The sequence below is a fragment of the Toxorhynchites rutilus genome, chromosome 3 (assembly GCF_029784135.1).
Source record: "Toxorhynchites rutilus septentrionalis strain SRP chromosome 3, ASM2978413v1, whole genome shotgun sequence".
NCBI classification, from domain to species: domain Eukaryota; kingdom Metazoa; phylum Arthropoda; class Insecta; order Diptera; family Culicidae; genus Toxorhynchites; species Toxorhynchites rutilus.
The window spans coordinates 40248165-40273568 of NC_073746.1; the positions used below are offsets into that span (position 1 = coordinate 40248165).

A 25404-nucleotide genomic window follows, 5' to 3' on the forward strand; every position below is an offset into this window, starting at 1 on the left:
ACGCGCTGAAATTGTTCAGCTGTACATTCATAATAACTTCTCAATTGTGTTAACTAAACGTGCGTGGAAAAATAAAAATAAAGTTAAAACATCGCCTGGAGACAACACTATACGTCGATTATATGCCAAATTTATATCGTCTGGTAGTGTTGGTAATGCCAGTCATCTGTCCAGACAACGACCAAGACGTTTCGACGAGAATATTGATGCCGTTCGAACCAGTGTTGCAGAGACTCCATCGACATCAGGTCGCCATCGTTCGCAAGAGTTAGGCATCTTTTTATTGCCATTTGTTCGTGAAAATGAATTGGACAATTACTGGTTCCAACAGGACGGCGCTACATGCCATACAGCGGCTGCCACGACCAAATTATTGCGCGAAATGTTCCCCGGAAGATTAATATCGAAAAACGGCGATTATGACTGGCCACCGAGATCACCTGATTTGACGCCTCCTGACTTTTTTTATGGGGATATTTAAAATCCAAGGTATACACTGGTAAACCAAGGACCCTGGCTGCGCTGAAAGACAATATCCGACAAGAAATTGCTGCCATATCGGCCGAAACATTGGGGAAAGTGATGGAAAATGCCGAAAAAAGGGCACATTTTGCGGTCAAGGCCAGAGGCGGTCATTTAGGAGATATCATAATCAAAAAGTAGTTAGAACAAATCTCCTTGGACCAAAATAAATGAATTTCAAAAATTTGTTTTTTAAATTCCACTTCTTTACTTTGCTATTGCAAAAACAAATCCTTCCACTTTAAATGGCCCACCCTGTAGTTGCTGATTTTGACGTGGGATTACGTATAACCGGAATATATGGGAGTAAAATGAAAACCTAAACACAGAATATGCAGGAAAAAAAATTATAGGAGGTTGTGTCCAAGATACGACCGCATTGTTGACGTAGAACTACGCTGTTATTTTATTTAAGTCGCTTGTTTATACCTTCGGATATTATTCTATAATGCTGTGAAATTTTCGAAACAACTGCTTAGTAGAATAATCTTTGAAATGGTTTTTCATTGTAGAATCAGTTGACGATAGTTGATTGATGATTCATTCTTGCCCTCGCAAAACAATACACTAGCTGATCGTATGTCGCAATTTATTTCATGTCAATGCATTGAAAATTTACCTCGAACGCTATTCCGGTGGCCTTTTTCGCAATTGACATAGACTCGGCTACAGTCGATTATATACATGTTACACCAGCACCATTATTCCACATATCATAACTACATCAATATATCTTTGGCACCGAATGGAAACAACAACAATGACAACACTTGCAAGTATCAAATATCATTCTACATGTTATTTAGTATTGCCTCAAAGAAATCAAGCGTTCACCATAGCATGCATACAGAACCATACATTGGTGGCTTGAAGCTAATAGGAATACAAATACTCATCATTTTGCGCTATTCTCAAAAGAAACGCTTTTGTTAATATTACTGGCCTCAAAAAAAGTTGCGTTACTTTCTCATGCTCGAGAGAAACGCAACTGTCACCCTTAGTGGAGGAATTTTTGCTACTGGTAAGCGAAACCTAATCACATACAACACTCCAGAACGACATTTACTTTCTTGATGACTAAACAAGCGAAATAAACTCTTTTTGTTAATAACAACAACCTCGAAAACAGTAGCAATGCTTCATTATGATCAATATTAGCGCAAACGCAATCCTAGTTGACCTAAACCTAAATAACTTATAACATTCTAGTAATACAATCAAGATGCTTGGTATTCCCCAAATATTTTTTTGGAGCATAACCTTAACGCCTGCTTCGCCATAACGTCAGTTTAATGCATTGATGCATTCTCAAAAGCACCAAAGAAGCCGTTTACATTTTCTACCGACGCGCCGAAATCGCCTATTTTGCTGTTGTTCGTTGCGGTGTCACACTCGCGAAGGCTCGGTTCAGTGCGAGCGCTTTTTACTCCACCAACATCGCGTGCATCATTAGATGACGCTTGCCTCGAAATTCTATTGCCCCTGGCAATGTGTTCGTTTTTTGCAGGGCTCGAGCCTGTCTTCCTCTTCTTCTTGCTCATCACACACTACGTGAAGCGTCCAATTTATGACGCGGAAAGAAAAACACGATACGAATAACGCGAAAAACGAACAGAAAAAGCAAACGACGATATCCAAGTTGGATTACCACTGGTGGGGTCCAATCTTAGATCGAAGCGTAGCGAAAGCAAAGTGAACTGGATTGCTGGAGAACACATGTATGGAAAAATGGAAACGCCCAAAGTTTTCATGAATTTTAACCATTTACAAACATTTTTTACATTTTTATTCTGATGTATAGCATATTAAACAAATCTTATGGAATTTCCGATTCGTTTAGTATATAAATCGCTAAAATCCGTTCGCGGCAAAAATAGTTATCAACGTTAACTTTATTTCATAAAAACGTGACCTGTTTTCTGATTTGGCACCCTTAATGAAAGACGTAGTTCTACGTCAAAAAATTTAACTCGAACATTTCTTAATAGATCGGATTATAATGGGGGAATAATGAAGTTGCCTTCTAAATGGCAACAAGTTTGCGAACATTACGGCGCATGTTTGACTTAAATTGGATGATTTTAAGTATGTTAAATAAAGCGTCAAATTTCGATCAGAAATATGACATTTCTTTTTCCCCAACCCTATATTTCTGCGCATCTATCACAATCAATAAAATGTTATTTCTCATGAATAACTCTGAAATGTCAAGCGTTATCTAAACGTCCCAACTGCCACGTTTTGATTGGTCCGATTTACGGTTTCCCGAACACAGACTCTAGAACCAAGGAGCCTAAGGAAAACGGCATTGCAAACACATGCAAGTCAGGGGTCATTTTGTTCTCATCGAAATGTGTTTCCCTAACATGGACTTCAAAACCAAGGAGCCTTTGCAAATATATTGGGGCTCCAATTCCGTCAAAGACAAAAAATGCTGATAAACATTTTCGGCGATTCGACAATATGCGTTGGACGTGTATGTCGAAATCGGAACTGAGTGCCTGAAGTTCATCAAATCAAACAAACTCGTGGTTCTAGAAGTACGTATACCTGAGAGATGGAATAACTACTTCACTAAAGAGGAAAATGTAAAATACAATGATCGTTCGACAATTCTTCCGTTCACATATTTTGGTAGCCCTAGGCATCATACCAAATGTGAAAGAACGGTCTCCAAATTTACTTGTGACGAGGAACATAATCTTTTACAATGTATGAATTGATATTACATGGCATTTGTTAAAATTCTTTACTTACAAATTGTAGGTTTCATGCAGATAAACAAAACAAAATGCTTTTAAAGTTTGAAAAGAAATATGAATTTTTTATTCCTGTTTCAAGAAAAGACGACACTTATGTAGAATAAGTAGATGAATTGGTAATAAGACTTTTGATTTTTCAAAGATCGATTCGGCAAAGATTAAGCCGTTCAGAAAATCGATTAGTCAATATCGATCTTTTTATAAAAAATCAGCTAATTCTAGACCACAGTGCAAATCGGAAGAAATAGCAGTAGATCTCTTTGGCATGCTGCTCAAGGGCAATGTAGCTGTTCAAGAAGTTTAGAGACTGTACATGAAGCAGCGATGCCGGGATAGTTCGTAACCGATTGCTTGCCATCCTTCTTAAACATAGGAAAAACGAACGATCTCGGGAAAATTATCATAATTGAATAACGGTTGGAAGTATGGATGCTAATTGTGCGAACGAAACTTCAAAGCAGTTCTTAATGACGAGCGAAGGTATTCCGTCTGTGTCAAAAGATCGACTTTTTAGACAAAATGTCCGTACGTCGTCATCCGAATTGACGGATGTAATCCAAAGACAAGATGTAAAGGAGCCTCACTAACGTCGGCTGAGATATGCTATCTAGATAAATGTAACACTGCTGAACTGCATCCGGTACAGATCATCAACTTACACCGTGTCAGTTGCCTCTCGATCTGTGTGAACACAGTAGCGGATGAACCTGACTCTTTCTATTGATCTTTCACACGGCTCCAGAAACTCATTGGGACGCACTTTGAATTTGGTTTGCAGTCCACGTTGATGGACTTGGTAATCCCGTTTATTAAGTAGTTTATACTGCTTGTTCTCTCGAAGTATTTACGGAGTGCCATGATTCCTTTGTCGTGTTGACAGGAGAGATCTTGGCCACGAATACTGCTTGGCGTCGCTCTTGCTGAGGCTTAAGCTTCCTGAAAAGCTTGTAGTGCATCGAGTATATTCGGATGCTAATTAGAAATGTGCCGCAACATTTTTGTCTTACCATCGAAGTATGCAACCGCCCAGGAATGTTGCAAAGCCTGTCCACGTTAAATTTCGGACACTTTTCTTTCAGCGTAGTTTATGAAATATTTCACTAACCAATGAAATATTTCACTTACATGATAGCTGAAACCCTCCTCTTTATTCCGATGTCCAACTGGTTTACATTCTTCTTCAGTTTGGTAAAATGGCGTCGAATCCAGTGGAAGTACGCAAACGCATTTTGCGCGAACGGCAGCAAAATCCAACACTGTCGGTACGCGATCTCGCCAAAAAGCTAAAACTGCCAAAGAATACCGTGTTTATTATGTGCAAATCGTTTGACCAGCGCTTAACTGTTGATCGGAAGGTTGGAAGCGGAACATATCGAAAAGTATGCTCCCGACAGATGGACCGAAAGGTGGTTGCCATTATTGAGAAACATCCCAACCTTTCAGTTAGAAATGTTACTCGAAAGGATGGGAAATGTGACTCGAATCAAAATCATGTGTGCAAAAAATGAAGCAGAGGCATGGACTGAAGGCGTAAAAAGTGAAAAAGGTGCCCAATCGTGATGATAAGCAAAATGTCACTGCAAAATGCCGTGCTAAGGTGCTCTACACCCAGTTTTTGCAAAAATGTTCATGCACCATAATGGACGATGAAACTTACGTTCTCGAAGACTTCAAACAGCTTCTGGGTCTCGCTTTTTATACTGCAATGCGGAGGAATGCCGTAGCCGAGTGTTCCCGGACCAAGAAGCAGTCTAAATTCCCTAAAAAGTACTTGGTTTGACAGGCCATATGCAGTTGTGGCCGAAAATCCAAATCTTTCGTCTCTACCGGCACTATCAACAAAGATGTCTACGAGAAGGAATGTCTCCAGAAGCGGTTGCAACCATTCAAAAGAAGCCACGACTCTCCAGCGTTGTTTTGGTCAGATTTGGCCCCTTGTAACTATGCAAAATCTATCCTGGAATGGTATAATGCACATGAGGTCAAATATGTGCCAAAAACAGCAAATCCACCGAACTGTCCAGAACTTCGCCTAGTGGAAAAGTACTGGGCTCTGATTAAGCGAAAAGTATTCGAAACTACGAAGAAAGCGAATGACATTAATGTTTTCAAGAAGAGATAGAAAAGCGCCACCGCCAGCATATCTGAGGATACTGTACGGAACCTAATGGCAGATGTTCCCAAGAAAGTTCGTGAATTTTACAGACAATTTTACAGTAATTATCATCGAAGTAAGCTTTTCTTGTTACAGATATAAGTGACCAGATGGTCAGAGGTCTAACGCGGGACACAAAAAACAAAACGTTATGTATATACGTTATGTGAACATAAACCATAATTTAGCGAGTCTAAACTGGTCAGTATTATTTCTTTCTGAGTATCGGCACTCAGTTGTGATTTTTCGGTGGTTTTTTTTTTACGCCCGAAAATCACTCGTTCAATCAGAGCATTTACGCCTGGCAAGTACGATTCAAATTCTACAATTTTCTTCAAATTACCTAATGGAATGCTCGAAAATTCCAATTCATTTTTCATCGATTTTAGTGTTAACGTTGAATGCATACGGACTAATTTCGGATGGCGATGAAAGATAATTTTTTTTTAATTTAATTTATTTTCAACTGGCTCAGCAACCTTAAGCATCAATGAGCCGTGTTTATGTATAGGGAAAAGCCTCTGTGAGTAGAACTATGCAAATGTTCTTTCTCATAAAGGCATAAAAACCCTATGATTTTTTCAAGAAATAGAACAATATAAATAATTATACAACAATTCATTATGAAATATTATTTAAGACTTCTTCTTGAGGATTTTTTATAGAGAAAACCACCTCCTTGAAGATTGCGAGCAATTGCGTGCATCTGAGTATTTTTGAGTTCTGAGGAAAATAGTTGAAGAAAAATGAAAACGTTAATAACCATATATTATTAATAAATAATAAAAATATTCATAACAAAAAAACAAAAAAGTTGGAGAAGTAAACGATAATCAAAAATAAAAGAAAAATACACACATACTCATACTTGAAAGTGTATGGATTTGAGGAAGTATAAATCAACATAATTGCATCGAGATTACGAGTAGCCAGAACGTCACGGATCGAAACATTGAGTGGCATTCCCTTTTTGCGAAAATTTTCTATTAAAGATAACCTTTTATTTTGAAATTCAGAGCAATACCATACAATGTGATCAATATCGTGGTAACCTGTACCACAAATACATAGGTTACTATCACTGATGTTAATTCGAAAAAGATGTGCATTCGAGGAATAATGATTAGACATGAGTCTGCACACTACTCGAATGAAATCACGAGAATAATTATATCCTTTGAACCATGGTTTGAGGGAAACTTTAGGAATGATAGAATACAGCCACCGACCTTTATCACTACCATTCCAACTTGTCTGCCAACATTGAAGTGCACGTTCACGAGGAAAATGGAGATATTCATCAAAAGTAATTGGCCTATGAAATAACAGTCCTTCCGTAGCGCCCTTCTTAGCAAGAAGATCAGCTTTTTCATTTCCTGGTATCGAACAATGAGAGGGAATCCATACAAAAGTAATATTAAATGATCTACTTATCAAAACACTTAAAAGATGTTGGATTCCAGACAAGAAATACGAAGAATATCTAGACCTTACCGAACGAAGTGCCTCTAAAGAGCTGAGACTATCAGAAAAAATGTAAAAATGTTCAGGGGACAAGGTCTGAATATGTTGTAATGCAGTGTATATTGCAGCCAATTCCGCAACAAACACCGAACAGGGTAAACTAAGCTTACGGAATATGGAGAAGTTAATATTAAATACCCCAAAACCTGTGGAACCATTAAGACTAGATCCATCAGTAAAAAAAATTTTGGTTGAGTCAATATGTTTATATCTTGGCAAGAAAATTGCAGGCATGACTGTTTGGCGGAGATCACTGGAAATACCACTCACATAAACTTTCATTGACAAGTCAAAATTAATAGAAGGATTGAACAAAATTTAAGGAATGGTCTGGAAACCAAGTAAAGCAGATGGACTTTCCAGGGTCAGAAATTCAAGATATAGCGACATTCGCTTAGATTGAGTGCCTAAGGTTAGCATTTTTTCAAAGTTTGTTATCACTATCGGATTGAGTGTTTCACAACGTATCAAAAAACGAAATGATAACTCGAAAAAGCGCACAGAAAGAGGAAGGATACCAGCTAAAATTTCTAGGCTCATTGTATGTGTTGACTGCATACATCCTAGAGCAAAACGCAAACAGCGATATTGGATCCTTTCCAGTTGCATAATATGAGTACGGGCAGCGGACCTGAAGCAAAAACTTCCATACTCCATAACAGATAGAATGGTTGTTTTATACAACCTAATCAAATCGACGGGATGCGCCCCCCACCAAGTCCCTGTTATGGATCGGAGAAAATTTATTCGTTTCTGACATTTTTGTTTCAAGTAACCTATGTGTTTACCCCATGTGCCTCTAGAATCAAACACAACTCCTAAATACTTGAATGACGGCGAGTGCCTAATTGTTCTATCCAAAAGTTTAAGTTGCAATTGTGCGGGACGGTGTTTTCTTGAAAACACAACCATTTCTTACTTTTCAGAAGAAAACTCAATACCCAATTTACAAGCCCACTCAACCAAATTATCAAGAGAAATCAGCAAGGGATTATACAGATGAATACTGTCTTTGCCTGTTACCGACACTACACAATCATCTGCATATTGTCTCAAAGTACAGTTTCCTGATAAACAAACATCGATGTCATTTACATAAAAGTTGTAAAGGATTGGACTAAGACATGAGCCTTGAGGAAGGCCCATGTAGCTAATCCGTAAAACTGACGAAGAACCATGGGAAAAACTCATATGTTTTTCACGCATTAGGTTAAACAAAAAACTATTTAATTTTGGAGAAAACCCATTTAGATGAAGTTTTTCAAAAAGAACCTCAATGGAAACTGAATCAAACGCACCCTTGATATCTAGGAACACTGATGCCATTTGTTGCTTACTACACAAGGCTATGTCAACCTGTGATGAAAGCAGAGCAAGACAATCATTAGTTCTTTTACCTCTACGAAACCCGAACTGCGAAGGTGAGAGGAGGTTGTTGGATTCTATCCAGCTGTCTAAGCGACATAGAATCATTTTCTCTAATAATTTTCGAATGCAAGAGAGCATTGCAATTGGTCTATAAGAATTATAATCAGACGCAGGTTTACCAGGTTTTAGAATAGCTATAACTTTAATCTGTCGCCACTCATGCGGAACAACGTTCTGCTCAAGAAAAACATTGAACAATTTTAACAAACGTTTCTTCGCATTTTCAGGTAGATTTTTCAATAAGTTGAATTTGATCCTATCTGACCCCGGCGCCGAATTGTTACATGACAGAAGAAACGAACGCAAACGAAAATTCAGCCATACTGAACGGAGGCGCAATATCATCAGATGTCTCCAAGAAGGGAGGTGGAGCAGGTGCTGAGTCTGGACATATCTTCTTGGCAAAGTCAAAGATCCACCTTTCAGAATATTCAACTTGTTCATTTGAATGAGTTGAATTTCTCATTTGTCTGGCAACTCTCCAAAGAGTGCTCAAGGAAGACTCTCGGGAAAGCCCATTCACAAAATTACGCCAATAGCCTCTCTTTTTGGCTTTTATGAAGCTTTTGAATTTACGCTCCAGATAAATGTAATTGTCGTAACGTTCGCAGGAGTCTGATTTACGCCAATTCTTGAAAGCATTCGATTTTTCTTTATAGAGATTTGTACAATCTTGATCCCACCACAGATTAGGAGAACGTCTGCGAAACGAATTCCCAGGAAAACGTTTCGTTTGGGCATCAATAGCACTGTCATGAATTAAACCAACTAGAAAATTATATTCTTCTAACGGGGGTAACTCATTAACTAATGCCACTGATTCTGAAATAATTGAAGAATATCTCTTCCAATCAATGTTTCTAGATAAATCATGCTGAACATTTATAGTTTCAGACGATTTAGAATAATTTGAAATAGAAACGGTGATCGGCAAATGATCACTTCCATGTGGATCTTGGATAACCTTCCAATGACAATCTAATGATAAAGAGGAAGAACAAAGGGATAAATCTAAGCGACTTGCGCGGCCTGATGAAGGAGCAATTCTTGTTATATCACCTGTATTTAAAACTGTTGAATTCATCGCAAAGATCATAAATAGAATTAGCTCTTCGATCATCAAAAGATTCACCCCAGCCAATGCCATGTGAGTTGAAATCTCCCAAAATAAGATGAGGTTGTGGAAGAAGCTCAATTATATTCACAAGGTTTCGATAATTAAGCATTGTACTTGGTGGAATATAAATAGAAGCAATGCACAAATCTCTACCTTTGATGCGTGCCTGACACGCAAGAATTTCAATTCCTGTGACTAAAGGCAGGGGAATCCTGTAAAATGGATAACATTTTCTAATACCTATGAGAACTCCTCCATAGGAATCATCACGGTCTAAACGAATAATATTGAAATCATGGATGTTTAATGCCATGTTTCAGATAGAGCAAACACATCGCAATTCAAAAAATGGAGCATTTGCTTGAAAGAGTCAAGTTTTGGAAGAAGACTTCTACAATTCCACTGTAGAATAGTAGAATTCTCTGACTCATCCAATAAATTAGGCATCGAAATTAATGAAGGAGAGAAGGGGCCACTTTGCAACCATTTGTTTAGCTAACTGACTGATAGTAGGAAGCCAAGCAGAAATGAGACATTTCAATGAATCTGAAATTCCGAAAATATCAAAGATCCATCTAACAATTGAAGAAAAGCAAATACCTCCTGAAAATGATTGGGGTTCAGGAACCGATCGAGAAGCAAATCTGGGATGACTTGACAATTCAGGGAAATGAACGTCATAGTTAGAGGATCCCCAACCAGGAGGGTTACTGTTGGAAGGAGCAGAAAAATGAGAAGAAGCTTCTGGTTGATTAGAGGATAATCCTCTTTTTTTAGCAGGCTTGGAGGAGGAAGTATTTTTTCTCTTCCTGGTTCTTCCCGCGATTATTGGATCGAAAGTAGTATCCGATTCATCATCCTCTGATAAAGTAGAGAAACGATTTTCTGAAATCTCGGATACCTGAGCTGCCTTGAGTATATCAGCAAAGGATCGCTTAGAACGATCTTTAAGTGACTGTTTAAGTTTAATTGAACGGGATTTGTATTTTGGACAGTCTTTAACTGTGTGAGGAACACCTCCACAAAGAATGCATTTATCAGCATCCTTGTTGCAAATACTTTCATCATGATCGACTCCACACTTAGAACATTTAATTTTATTGCAACAGAAGGTTTTAGTGTGACCTAACTGTTTGCAATTAGTGCATGACATTATTTTGGGAGTAAATAATCGAACTGGAAGACGAAGCTTATCAATGAGCACATAATTTGGAAGAGCTGTTCCCTCGAAGGTGATTCTAAAAGAACCAGATGGGAAATATTTCTTCTCGTTGCCATCAATTATAAATTAATTCAGCGATCGAACTTCTAAAATTTTCACATGAGGAAGTTTTACATCATGAAAAATACCCTCTGCTTTTTCGAAATCTGCTAGTTGGAGAGATTTTTCCGAAACCACACCATCGATTTCAACAATGTGTGCCGGAATATACACTCGATATTCAGCAGTGAACAAAGAATTATTTACAACTGCGTTAGCGTCTTTACAATCCGAGAGCACAACACGAAGTTTGTCTTTATTAACTTTTGTAATCTCCAAGACACTTGAGTAATTAGATTTCAAGTCTTTACAAATTTGGGTCACTCTTAACGGTTTCCCTTTGGGACGGAAGAATACCACCCAACGATTTTTCGATGAACCCGAAACGTTCTGGTATTGTCGTATTCGAGAAAGATTCTTGGGAGGAATATTCTCAATGATTGGATGTTGAGGAGAATTAATTAGATTTTGAACCGAACTGAGTGAAACAGAATCAATTGTTGGCTGTGTCGAATTTAACTGTGATTGTTTTTTATTTTTCTTCGAAGGACGAACTTCAGAAAAACAATTACTAGGAGAAGCTACGATGCTCATATCAACATCGGAGGGTTCGTTCCCCTCCATTTAGATAGAATTGTGTAATAAAAATGAGAGTAGAGAGAGCATAAAATGCCTAACACTCACAGAAAATAAAACTATTATTTTTGTATATATAAAAAAAATAAAATAAAATTAATTAATTAATTAAGTAACACAAAACAAAAACTTAGCTGTTTTATATTTTCCAGAGGCAGGGAATCTTCAGAAATCCTGCACCAAGGTTCAATACAGCGGGAAGCTTCACACACACCGAAAAACACTTGAAAATTCAAAATTCGTATATCTTCTTCGGGGAATTCCACTCGCTAAACAAATGGCTCCAATAACTTCACAACTTCTTCGAGAAATAGTCTTCAAAACACTGAAATGACCTACAAAAAAAAATCACGAAGAAAATCTGCAATATTCGTTTTGATGAAAATTATACGTCACCTTTATTCCACGGCTTGCTGATGTATGATGAAAGATAATTTATAGGAACAAATTTTCTTTAAATCTTACGTTTATTAAGTCTACAATAAAAATGATTCAAGGCTGTTGATTCGCAGCAGCAGCACTGTCAAGCAACTTGATGATTTTTCCATACTGCCAGATCCACCCCACAGCGAAGGAGTTGGACATCCTGAGGCACTTTGTGTCCGCCAGGTGCAGCCGATCTGGTATTTACAATATCATTTTCAATGGAGAAACATACGACCCCCAAAGCCACGAAAAGGTAAAATAACACGCCGATATACATCTTTTCATCGGCCAACTTCCGTAAGACCGCCCAGCGTTTCATTTACTATACTTCATCAAACAACTCTGTCTCGAGTATTCACTAGTTCTTCCGGCTTATTTAAAACTTTAAGCCCTGACCGAGCTAGGGGACCAAAGATGAACTTTTCGTCTGACTCACGTTGGTCCCTGCGGATCAATAGGGGACTTTTTTAAAAATCATTTTCCAATTTTGTTGCTGTCGCTTCCAGTTGACACTCTCTAAACAAAAAGCCCAATATCGGTGCGATGAAACCAGCTCAACGTATTAATCTTTGGATTCATTAGAAGCGCTCTTGAACAGTCTGCCAAATTAAAGTTTTTTTTGAGGTTCATCCATTTAAGAAAATCAACATGATCAAATTTTGATACTGAAATATATTGATTTCGCGGGACATTTTCGTTTCTTTTGCCAAATGCGGGACGGAATCTTACGCGGGACATTTTGTTGAAATGCGGGACTGTCCGGTCAGTTTAGATATAAGTTTATTTTACTGAAATAAACAATCGGTTTTGTTGTATTACGTCAATTTTTGTTTTACTGGCATCATCTTGGTGTCCGAAATTTAACGTGAACAGGCTTTATATCGTGATTGGATAATTATCACTAAATGGAAAAGTCATTCGAAATTCGTTTACCTCATAACAATATTAATGTTCTAACCATACTTCCCAAATCAACTATCTACAAAATGTAAATCCTAACTGAATCCTAATTTTTGCTTTCAGCCATCCGCGAGGACCGAACTCGTGGCGGTCGGTCGACGTATCAGTGTTCGTACACGCTGCCCGGTACGATCCTGAGTCCGTCATTGTCCAACAATGACAATAGCAGTGGTGGCAGTGGCAACAATTATCCGTACTCGAATGCGCACCGTGGCCAGTTCCAGCCGGGAGGGCCCAATGGTAACGGTGGTGGTGGTGGTGGTTTCGTTGGAGGCCAACAGATGAAAATCGAATCAAACCAAGACAACAGCAGTTCGAACAGTAGCGGGCCGGTAAACGAGGGTAACATGAACTGCAATCATCACGGGCGATCGGGTGGCGTTCCACAATTGCTCCAGGTAAGTTTAATTAAAATTGTATCAATTGACTGAAATCTGATTAATGGTGTTAAAATTCGATTCCTGTAGGAAATCATGGATGTCGAGCATCTGTGGCAATACAATGCGGCCGAGCTGGCACGACTGAATCAGCCTCCGCCGCCGGTAAGCAGTAGTGCAGCAGCCATCTCGGTCAATCCGTTGCTGACGAGTGCGGGGATTTCGAGTGACAGCAGCCCGGATCTGATTGCCAATCTGTGTAACATCGCGGACCATCGGCTGTACAAGATTGTCAAGTGGTGCAAGAGCTTGCCGCTGTTTAAAAATATTTCGGTAAAAATAGATAATAATTTAACTAATTACTGGGCCTGCATATATTTTGTTTTTTTTTCAGATTGACGATCAAATTAGCCTGCTAATCAACTCGTGGTGTGAGCTGCTGCTTTTCTCGTGTTGTTTCCGGTCAATGTCGACTCCGGGCGAAATTAAGATCTCCCTCGGAAAATCCATAACACTGGAGCAGGCCCGGCATAGCGGATTGCAGGTTTGTACCTAACCTCAATCAACGTATCCATCACATATAAAATCCGTTATTTTTTATGTCCCTTCGCAGCCATGCATCGAACGTATGCTCAATCTAACCGATCACCTCCGGCGGCTTCGGGTGGATCGCTACGAATACGTTGCCATGAAGGTGATTGTGCTGCTCTCGTCGGACACGTCCGACCTAAAGGAGTCGGAAAAGGTTCGAGCCAGCCAGGAAAAAGCCCTACAGGCGCTCCAAGCGTACACTCTGGCTTACTACCCTGAAACTCCGGCCAAGTTTGGAGAGTTGCTGCTGCGAATTCCCGAACTTCAGCGAACTTGTCAGGTGGGTCCACTACATACACTCTGTCCAATTTCTATAAGAACAGGTGATAATCTTGCTGCTTTGCACAAACAACGCTTCAATTTTCATTCTAGTGTGTAGGTATTGGTGACTACCATACATAGGGCTCTTGCTACATATACATACAGAGCATGTGTTGGGCCCACATCGCTTGTTTACATTCGTAGTTTCTATGCAGCAGGAGCGGATTCATTATCAATCGGCGTTCTTGTACTGGTGTTCAACCTTTTTTCAGAGGGGCCACCAACACATGTTAGACATGGTGTCGCGGTGCCGGTGCCACAAAACAAAAATAAATGTACTACTAAATTATAACCAGCGAGAAAGAAACATTATAAAAATTCAAGAATGAAACTCTTTAGTACAAACATTTGGAAGCACTGAGAGGCGATCTGGCGTAGTGGTAACATGCCTCTAACGCTAAAGGTCACGAGTTCAATTCTCACTCCCGACATTCTTCCAAAAATGGAAGTAAAAGTGACGAACCAGCCAAATGAGTTGAAAGTCACTATAATACAGATAAAAAAAAATAAAAATTGGAAGCACTGACAAGACAGAAATTGCCATAACAGAAATTTCAAATTTTCTCCATGTATTTGGCTTTGGCGCTAAAAGTAAATATTTCTATGTATAGATACACGTTCGCATGGGTTCCCGGAATCAAACGCTGCAGAAAACGACTGCAACAGAAACAACCACTTAGGAAATAAAAATATTGTGGCGTGTGTGTCCAAGCACTGAGCGCAGACGAAAGTTTTGTATTTTTCATATGTCAAGTTTCTATAAGACCATATAACATCTTTCGTTGTTATAGTTGTTCTGATCAATAAATCTGGAAATTTCCATAGGCTCGCGGAGAGAAAAGAAAGACTATTCGATGCATTTCACCAAGACAATGTTGATATCAGAGAAATTGATCGTCGGATGGGACGATCCCATCAAGTAGTGCTCAATTATTTGGCGAATCCTGAAGGATACGGTAGGAAGGAGAGAGCTCCACCTATATCGAAGCTCTCTGACCGGGATAGGCGGGAAATAGCTAGAACAGCTTCGAATACCTCAAAATCCCTTATGCAAATGAAGCAATATTTAAATTTAAATGTTACTCGGGAGACAATTCGTCAAGTTTTGGTAAAAAATCCTCACATGAAGAGGGCTTAAAAGTTAAAGCTGCTCATCTTACATCATCTCACATCGGAAGACGTCTGAGTCTTGCCAAAGCTCACATTGACCGACATTGGAACATGGTATGTTGTGACAAAAAATGTGTCCAAAAGAATACCTTTTGCTATATATCATAACGAAAAGTTCTTCAATGTATGAGTTATCTTCATTGACGAAAAAAACGTTTAATTTGGATGGTCCTGATGGTCTCAACTGGTACTGGCGTGATTTACGGAAGAAGGAACAGTATTTTTCAACCAGAAATTTTGGTGGAGGCTCGTGCATGGTTTGGACGGGATTCTGTGCATCCGGAAAGCTCAAGATTGCTTTCACATCATTCAAATATTACATACATGTTCTGGAATCCTCTCTCCTACCGTTCTTACGTGGATATTGTTACAAAAAACTCACATTCCAGCAAAACAATGCTACTATTCCTACCAGCAAGGAAACTAAGCAATGGAAACTAATTTTTTGTACTGGTCGACTCGCTCTCCTGACATGAATCCTGTTGGAGGGATCCATGTGCGCAGAATCTACACTGAGGGAAAACGGTACAGCACGATTGAAGAGCTCAAGATCGCAATTTCGGAAACATGGAAAAATATCGAGAAATCCGTTCAGCAGAATTTGGTAAATAGCTGAGAGAGAGAAGAGCCGGCTCTCGTTTGTTTTGATCACCCTTATCTCAGCGCGAACCAGTCACGGTGAACCAAGGGGAAGCATTGAAATCTGTAGAAAATTTTGACATGACATGTTTTTTCAAGTTGGTTTTGACATCGTTCAAACTTTGTTTACTATATTCACTGTTCATGTTTAATTAAAAAAAATGCTGGATAAATTTCCTGTCTAATGGTATACACCATAACATATATCGCAATAACGATTTTGCGTAATATGCGAGTGAAATCTCTTAATGAATCGTTACATGGCTCATTTTCGATTTCGTAGAGTGACTTGAGTGACCTTGTATAGAAAAAGTTCAACGTCAAAACTTGTTCCAATAGCTCAAAAATTGCTTTGAAAATAAGCTCACAAAAGTCTGTATATAAGTGACCGCTCGGAAATCCACTCAGTTATAATTGTGCAGAGGTTGCAGCATGTTATCGCTGCTTAAGATTGATGTGGCGAAGTGAACGTCGTTCATCAAAATCACCACCGAGAGCCTGTTTGTACGAACGAAGGGCACTGGTGCGGCGTGTTTTTTCAAACTTCCCCTTAAGGCCGAAAAGTAGGCCACCGCCGAAGTCATAGAAATCAGCAGCGGCTTCGAAAAAACTACCGTCGCCACACGATAAATATTGTTGTGTTTTCAGGAAATCAAATTCAGTATTTTTTAGAACTACAAATTGCTTTGAAAGAGTTGTGCACTCCAGTTTTGCATATCCCTCCACGAAGGTATGAGTTCCTTCATGAAGTTCCTTACCTGTTTTGGTTCAGCAGACCAAATCTCGTTAGGCATAAGAAGGCCCTTTTCAAGAATTCGCAGTCTTCGCTGAATTAAAGTACTGCATTGACACAGTAAATATTCCGAAGTCTCAGCTTCGAAATTGCAGAAACGACAGTTATCATCTGCCAGTTTTCCGATTTTTTTTTAAGGTGATACCTGCTCGGACAGTGTCCGGTCAGTAGACCGGTTAATGTACTCAAATCTGCCTTATTCAAGCTGAGTAGGTTGCGTGTTATTCTGTTACAAGGTGTAATGAATAATTTTGATTGTCTTGGTGTTGATAGAGCCCTCCAGTTAGCTTCAATCATTGATATTTCCCAGGTTTTGAGCTCCGATTTCATGCATGATGTAGATAATCCACAAAATGGCTCAGGCCCGACGAATTTAGTTGAAGATCCTAATCTTGCTAAGAGATCGGCTTTTTCATTACCTTCTATACCGCAGTGACCAGGCACCCAGTATAGGTTAACTTCGTTAGTAGCAGCTAGTTGTTTTAAGGATAAAATACATTCCCAAACTAGCTTTGACTGGCATGTTTAGGCTTTTACTGCATTAAGAGCTGCTTGGCGATCTGAGAAGATACAGATATTGGCATACCTGTATTTTCTAGTCAAACAAATATTTGTACATGTTAGAATAGCTTGTATTTCTGCTTGAAAAACTGTAGGCCACTGTCCCATTGGAATTGACATATCGATTCCTGGTCCACTAATACCAGCTCCCGTAGATTTACCGATTTTAGATCCATCGGTATAAAACACGAGTGATCCTGGACGAGTTTTGGGACCCCCTTTCTCCCCATTCGTTGCGATTGAAAAGAGAACACTGCAGTTAGTCTTTGTTTCCATCCAGTCTTCATTCATGCTAACTATAGTGTTCAGTTGAAAATATTTCAGGATTTGTAAATGCCCTGTGAGATCTCCTTCTAGAAAATGTTTTATACGTTTCAGCCTAAGAGCACCTTTATCCGCTTCAAATTGCACAGTTGCACAGTTGGTGCAAGGGTAGAAGGTATAAAAGAGCATCTAGGGCTTTGAAGGTGCGCTAGGCATTGCTCCAGTTATCGATAAGCATGCCAGACGTTGTAGTTAATCGAGCTTTTTCTGAGCTGAGATTTGTGTAGTTTTAGGCCACCACACTAGCGAAGCATATGTTAGTCTGGGTCTCACAATTGCCGAGTAAATCCAGTGAATCATTCTCGGTTTTAGTCCCCACTTTCTCCCGAATATACTACTACAACTCCAGAGAGCAGTCTGGGCTTTAGATATTGCATACTCCAGTTGGTCGTTCCAATTTAGTTTTTGGTCAAGCATGATACCTAAATATTTGGTTCGTTTTGAAAGCTCCAATTGTACACCTCCCAATCTAAGAGATGGAATCTTATACTTTCTTTTTCTGATAACTGGAATTATGACTGTTTTTGAAGGATTAATACTAAGTCCTCCCAAGTTGCACCATTTGAGTGTGTAGTTAAGGGCTGTTTGCATTCTATTGGAAATAGTATACTCACATTTACCCCTCACTAAGATGATTATGTCATCAGCAAGACCAATGACTTTGTATCCTAAATTAGCTAGGTTATTAAGAAGATCGTCGACAACTAGGGACCATAAAAGAGGAGACAGAACTCCTCCTTGAGGGCAACCTCTAGTTGGTTTCGTTGTTAGAGTAGATCCTCCTAATTTAGCTGTTATTAGTTGGTTGCTTATCAAGGCATGTATCCAGTTGGAGATGCACATGTCAGAACTAAATTTTTTCATAGCTTTATTTATAGAGTTGTAGGATGCATTGTCAAATGCTCCCTCAATATCAAGAAAAGCTGTAAGTGAGATTTCTTTAGCATCAAAAGACTTCTCTATTTTTGAAATTAACGTGTGAAGCGCTGTTTCAGTTGATTTATTTGCTTGGTAGGCAAATTGAAATTTGTTCAATGGTCTCGTGTTCTAATATGATGATTTGATATGGAGATCAATAACCTTTTCCATCATTTTTAAGATGACAGATGTTAGACTAATTGGTCTATAGGCTTTGGGAGTCGTCCTGTCACGTTTGCCAGCCTTGGGAATAAATATAACCCGGACTTCTCGCCATTTACTAGGTATGTAGCTTAGTACCATACTAGCTCTAAACATCTCCGTTAGAAGAGGGACAATGATATCCTTGCTTTTTTGTAACAGCACCGTAATCCCGTCTGGTCCTGGAGATTTAAGTGGGCTTTAAGGAATCCACTACCCATTCAACCCTTGACTTCGTGAAGACCGCCCTGGCCAATTCATTAGCTCTATTCTCGTCTCTGACAAGATTGAGCTGTGTTGAAGACCTGTGCGTGTCCGGAAATCAATTGGATTGAGCCTGGGTAGTGTGTTGCCATCATGATACTAAGTGTTTCCTGGGAATCGGTTGTATATTGACCATTTTCTTTTTTCAGACTACCAAGTCCGTTGGTATGATCCTTAGAAAGGGCTTTATGAAGTCTTGCTACAACAGGTAAACTTTTACCTGTTCGCAGGTGAATTTCCAATCTCTTCTCTTAGATTTACGGTTTTCTTTGTTATATTCTGTTAGACAGTTTTTGTAATCTCCAATCAGATGTAATGTTGCTTTGCTGTTCAGTGGAAGAAATGCTTTCCACTGATATCAAAATTTTCTCCTGAAGTTTGGAATGATAACTATCCCAATTTGTTTTTCTCGGATCTCTTCATTGTTCGATCAAAAGATCACCAAAATTATAATTAAACATTATATGTTTATGATCAGATAGAGATTGTTCATTTGACACATGCCAATTTTTTATCTTATCTGATAGTTTAGAACTGCAGAGTGTTAGACCAAGAACTTCTTGTCTAATAGAGTTAACAAATGTTGGGTCGTTTCCTTGGTTACAAATGTTAATATAATTTGACATTAAATATTCAAGCATACAGTCACCTCTAACATTGATGTCGCTACTGCCCCAGACCGTATGGTGGGCATTGACGTCACATCCTATGATGAATTGTTTGTTATTTAATTGACAATGTTGTATCAGCATAGCAACTTCAAATGGAGGAACTTCAACGTTGTCTCCTGGGAAATAAGCCAAAGCGACGATGATAACGGTTTTCCCTCGGGTCGTTGGAACCTCCAATTGTATTGCCACGATGTCACGGTTGATAAATTCTGTGATCGGTACATACCTAATGTTATCCCGTATAACAATTGCTGCTCTTGGTGCAGTTTGTGTGCTGTCATAGAGAAGCTTACATTTTTGTGTAGAGATTCCTCGAATCCTAGAATTATAGAACCAAGGCTCTTGAATAAGAGCCACATCCAAAGTTTCGTGAATGAACCTTCTGCATAGGACGCTGCTTGCTTCCTTGGCGTGATGAACGTTCGCCTGAATAAACTTTATTCTGTCCAGCATTTTGTTCGTCTCAATTATTCAGGGAGAGGCTGCCGGAACCCGAGAAAATTGTTAGGATTGTTCATGTGAGTCTCACGAGTTGCGCGGTAAAGAAGGTCAGCTACATCAGTGACCCGCTTAATGCAGTGAGGGCGCCCCGGTGCTCCACAGGCTCCGTTACAGGCAAGGTATTTAATGAAACCCCCCATACCATTCAACCCTCGGCACGGGTCGCGTAACACCTTGGTTTAGGGGTTTATCCATTACTTTCTTTTTATAATAACCATGGATAACAGCTATTACAACCATCCTCCTTTTTGGGGGCTTTGGACCCACTGCTCTGGTTCTCAATAGTTTCAGGTTCTTTTTCGGACATGTTACTAAAGAGATCCGTCATTCGCAGGCGGAGTTAAAGAATTTAGAATGCTTTAGAATGCATCGAAATAATTCTTTAGGACAACTATATCGAGATTTTCAGAAGTTAACAAAAATTGTTTGCAGTAAGCCGATGCTGCTGGAAGCCATGATGTGGGCTGACCTGGTACATCTTTCATTATTTCCTACATGATCAGTGTTCAAATTTTCGTTTTACCCCCCATATATTATTGTTAGACGTAATCCTACGTCAAAAATTAAATCGGGGATTAAAACACACAAATGTACTCACAAACAAAGATTCACCTCAAGTTTGAACACTTTTCTCAAAACTAAATGACATCAACTTGCTTGATTGAAATTGTCCAATTTGAATTTTCTTGATGAAAAAGCGTAAAAAGAATAAGAAAAAAAAACTATCTGTCATTCAGCTGGCTCCTCTCTCTCAGGTAAATAGTATTCCAATACGATTTTTTTAGGTTATTAGTCGAAATGGCAAGGTTGCCAATTATTGATATGTAAATCAGCCGATCGTTTTGAATTTTTCATTGATAATACATATGAATTTTGAAATGGTCTTATAGAAACTAGACAGCTGAAATTATCACATTTAAGCACAATAAGTAAACAAACAACTCTTTTGAACGAAATTGACGTTAAATATACTTTATTCTAAGCATTCAACAATGTATAAATAAATCTTGTTGAAATTCTAACTGTTTGTGTTGCAACGAATTAGAATCAGGGTGGTCTTATAGAAGTTGGACAGAGTGTAGAGTCGGAGGAGAATTTCGCAAATAATACTGAGTTTTAGCTCTCGTTTCAGGTTGGCAAGGAGATGCTCACAATAAAACCGAAAGACGGCGAGGAGCCGTCCTTTAATCTGCTGATGGAATTGCTCCGCGGAGAGCATTAATAGGTATAAGCATTTGCGCGCGGTAGCGCATAACGGACAGATCGTGCCTCATTCATTCTAGTGCTTAACGAAACCAATGTTCCCAATGGTTGGGAACGGAAGAGGTGGGCGCAGGAACGCCCACCGAATAGAGCGCAACCATCGGAGGGATCCCTGAATATACACTCAGCTCTCTTTCTTTCGACGATCCTTTCACATACACACATCAGTTCCCCGGGATGAATCTTCCGAGATTCAGCGAACCGAAATCAAAACTTTTTCTTTGCTAGGAAATGTGATTTTTAATTCTTAACTCTCTGGATAGGTAGAGCGAGTATATTTTATTCTTTTTGTCACTAGTATTAGACACATATTTAACAGATTTTTATTTTCTCCCCCACATTGCGATTTTTTATTTGTCTGTTGTAAGAAGTTTTATTTAACTGCTTGTATCTAGTTTTTAGAACCATCGTTGAGAATCGTTTCTGTTGTACCGCGATTGATGGAGGATGAGAAAAAGTTGATTTACGTTTATTTGTTTCCTGTTCCATTGGGCACACAAAATAAGTTTCCCCCTCCCCCAGTAGAACATTAAGCAGAAGAGCCCATAGCAAGTTACACCTCCTACGCCTAAGAAATAGGATAAATTTGAAAACTAGCAATAGAAACCTTCTCTTCCTTTTGTAGCAACTATAAATCGGTAAGTTTCTTTAATTAGGCGAAGCATAAAAAAACTAGCGTTGTATTGTTGATTAATACAAGTTTTTCTGTTAAGCTGTGCTTTTTAAATGAAAATGTTTAAGTTTCCAACGCCGGAGTTGCAAGTGTGTGGATGGGCGCGGCATTCATAGAAGGCCGCGGGGCCAAAATGTTCTATTAAATAAAGCAAACAACTGTAAAGTGTTTCAGAAAACGAGAACAAAAGAATCGTCTGTTAAAAATGTTTCACACTGTGAAAAACAATAAGCATGGCACATGAATTCATCGTACACAAATGAAAAATAATCAGCAACACAAACCTTCCTGTCCCAAACATGGTCAGAGAAAGGACATCTATTTACTCAAGCAAACGGTTTCCAGTTTTTGGGGCGTATAATTATCTAATCGCTACTGCTACTGCTCTCCTGATCAATATAATGCGCTTATATCGAATCGGAGAGATCTTCGGCGCAGTGGCGCAAAACGGTTCCCCAACGATCGTCAATCGAAAAACAAAAGGGAAAGTGTGCCTTTTCTGATAACAACAAACAGAAACAAAAAAAAAACAGAACAATTTCGGGTAGAGTAAGCATATTTTATAAGAAAAAACAAACAAACAATATATTGAAAGCATAAAAGAACAACAAACAGAACAAAAAACAAACCGCGAAAGTGTAAAGTGTGAGAGTAGTAAGCGTAAATGACTGAATTTTTTTAGTCTAGAGTTAGCGTACGATAATGAAAAAGAAGACCCCGAGTGTCAAGCGTGTCAAGTCACGTGAGTAGTCAAGTCGCCGCGTGTAAATAGTCCAATGCAGGTGAACAACTTTTTGAAACGTGTTTTTTGAAATCCGAGATATAATATTCTCTTTGATAGTGGCAATATACAACCGAGAAGAAAACAAAATGGGATCCAAAGGCGGAGAAACAACAATTATTACAAGCTTACATAACGAAAAAGGGAAATCAGGAACCGAAGAGGAAGCAACTTATATTGTATATGTAGTGCAATACATTGTTTTGTATTTTAATTTTCGTTCCCCGAACGTTTAAACTTCCAGAAGCGGAAATCTGTGGTGAGAGCAGGATTTTTGGAGGGCATTTTCAGTTTTTATGCGCAATTGATGAATAAGGTAATCAAGAAGATTTCTATGAGAGAGCAAGCCGTTATTTATAGGATGTTGTGCACGATCCTATTTGTTTTTGTGTAAATATCGTATTATGAAAATAAAAAAAAAACTGAGAAACGAATTAGTTTTCCAACAAAACTGTGGAAGCATGTGATTTAAGTGTAACGCTAAGTACTAGATAACGATAACTCTCAGAAACAGAACAAAAAAGTCTAAAACTCTAGCAAAATATACAGCTACTTAAAGAAATCAAACGACGAAACGTTGTGCGAGGAAAGTAAAATCGGTGAAAACCAACGGAAAACAAATGCACACAAAAATGACGAAATTACAGTATTTTATAGAAATGTACGTTTTACTGAAAGAGCGTTGAAACTCTGAATGTTTTATGTTGTGAGATCATGTTTTTTTTTTGTTTCCTTTGAATGCCATCGCGAACGCAAACACGCAAATACAACAACAAGAGGTGGGCCGGCATTTCGAATGGTGGTTTCCACGCATATATGGTACTTAAACGAATTTTTAGGTTTATCCATTATTTTTGTTTCGGAACGAAACCTCCCCCAAACTCCTCAACGGTGTGCCGATTAGTAGCTAATTGGGCGCCCCGTGTGGAAACAAAATTGATTATTTTTTAGAATAAATATCAGTTTATAACGTAACCGTCATCTTTGAATGATCCGAAATCCATGACTTTGACCAAAGGTATCGTTTTTGTATCTTACACAAGATAACTCTCAGGCGGCTCGCACACCGGAGCAATAAGCCACTAGCAACATGCTATAAGTTTTGATGATGATGATGAGTTGATGAGTTTTTCCATTTAATTTTTGTTCATCTCGACACCGACACAATACGATATCGTTCTCGCCTTTGTAGAGCAACAGATGGATGCTTCACTTGCCAAATCGTTTAACTCCATTTTTTGAATATTATTAAATTTTAGTATCAAAGCACTTGATTAGCCCCTAACTGTATATATTCAAAACAAATTTCTTTAATAATAAGTAGTCACACCACTAAATAACAAAATCTTTTCAACCATTGAATAATAAATAATAATAAAACATCATATTTTATCATTTTTCTCAACATCTTGTCTTATGGAGTTAATCGATTTGGCAATTGAAGCATCCATATATCGCTAGCAACACGACGTGTCGGTTGAAAAGCAACTATCACCCCTATTCTGTACTTCGATCGATTCGAAATATTTTGAACGACTTGATAAAATTCCATTCTGTATTCCGTTCGAGTTGTTTTTGCATTTCGTTCGATCTGTTTCTCTTTGAACATTCAATGGGCAAAACGTTCGAAATAAGGAAAGCGAAATCATGACTCGAACAAAATAATGGTTTCGAACGAAATACAAATCCCGCGGAATGCGGAATAGGAGTGTATATCGCAACCATTATTTGGCAAGTTTCGTTCATCAAGCAGATTGTTCACCAAATGTCAATTACTTTATTGCTCTGGTGTGCGAAGTACAAAAAAATATGTTGGCATATTGTGTATTGCTGATTATTAATTGCTTATTGATCCGGGAGTACAACCTTATTCCGGATTACACGCAACTGTAAACACTTGATAGAATTCATTATGAATACACTGAGTTCATCCATCGATGTTATTCTGGTTTACACTTCACACTCTCGTTTGTGTAAACAGAGCGATTCCTCGTAACCATCGTAATCGCCGATCATATTCCTTTACGACACAACTCGTCCACTACTCGAGGATAAACAAAACAAAATACAACTTACGTTTCTCTTAAGGTGACCGTACACTGTTTGCCCGGAGGTCAAATATTTGATATTTTTTGACAGATAAGGTTTGATTTGATATTTGTACAAACACTATTTTGTTTGCCACTCTTCAATTTTCAACAGTAGTAAACAATATCAAACACCGAACATGGAAAAAATCAACTGAAATATTCAAGGTAACCTAACCATATACCGACAGGTTCGAAGAACAGACTGAAAAAATATTTTAGGCATCCAATAATTGAATATTTGCTTGTCGTGTTTTGTGTAGAATGTATTTGATCAGTACACGTTGGACAAATTTTATCTGTCAAAAAGAGTCAAATATTTGGCTTCGGTCAAACAGTGTATGAGCACCCTTAGGCTAGGCGCAAATTGAGAAGCGTATAGCGCTCGTAAGCGAACGCGAGTCTACCAACACGACTCATACGTGCCACGAACGTAGCGTGGTGGAGCGCATATTGAGTCGCAGTTTGGTGTAAATAA

General features: G+C 38.7%; 1 protein-coding gene across 1 annotated transcript in view; it reads left to right on the forward strand.

Annotated features, from left to right (window-relative positions):
• LOC129775501 (nuclear hormone receptor FTZ-F1 beta) overlaps positions 1-23814 on the forward strand; it is a 110367-nt gene extending 86553 nt beyond the window's left edge. Inside the window, exons 4-8 of the mRNA XM_055780309.1 lie at positions 12855-13189; positions 13259-13501; positions 13563-13712; positions 13782-14039; positions 21255-23814. Of these exons, the coding sequence (XP_055636284.1) occupies positions 12855-13189; positions 13259-13501; positions 13563-13712; positions 13782-14039; positions 21255-21344 (1076 nt within the window). The 3' untranslated portion in view covers positions 21345-23814. The remainder of the gene's footprint in view (positions 1-12854; positions 13190-13258; positions 13502-13562; positions 13713-13781; positions 14040-21254) is intronic.
• Positions 23815-25404: the final 1590 nt, after the last annotated feature.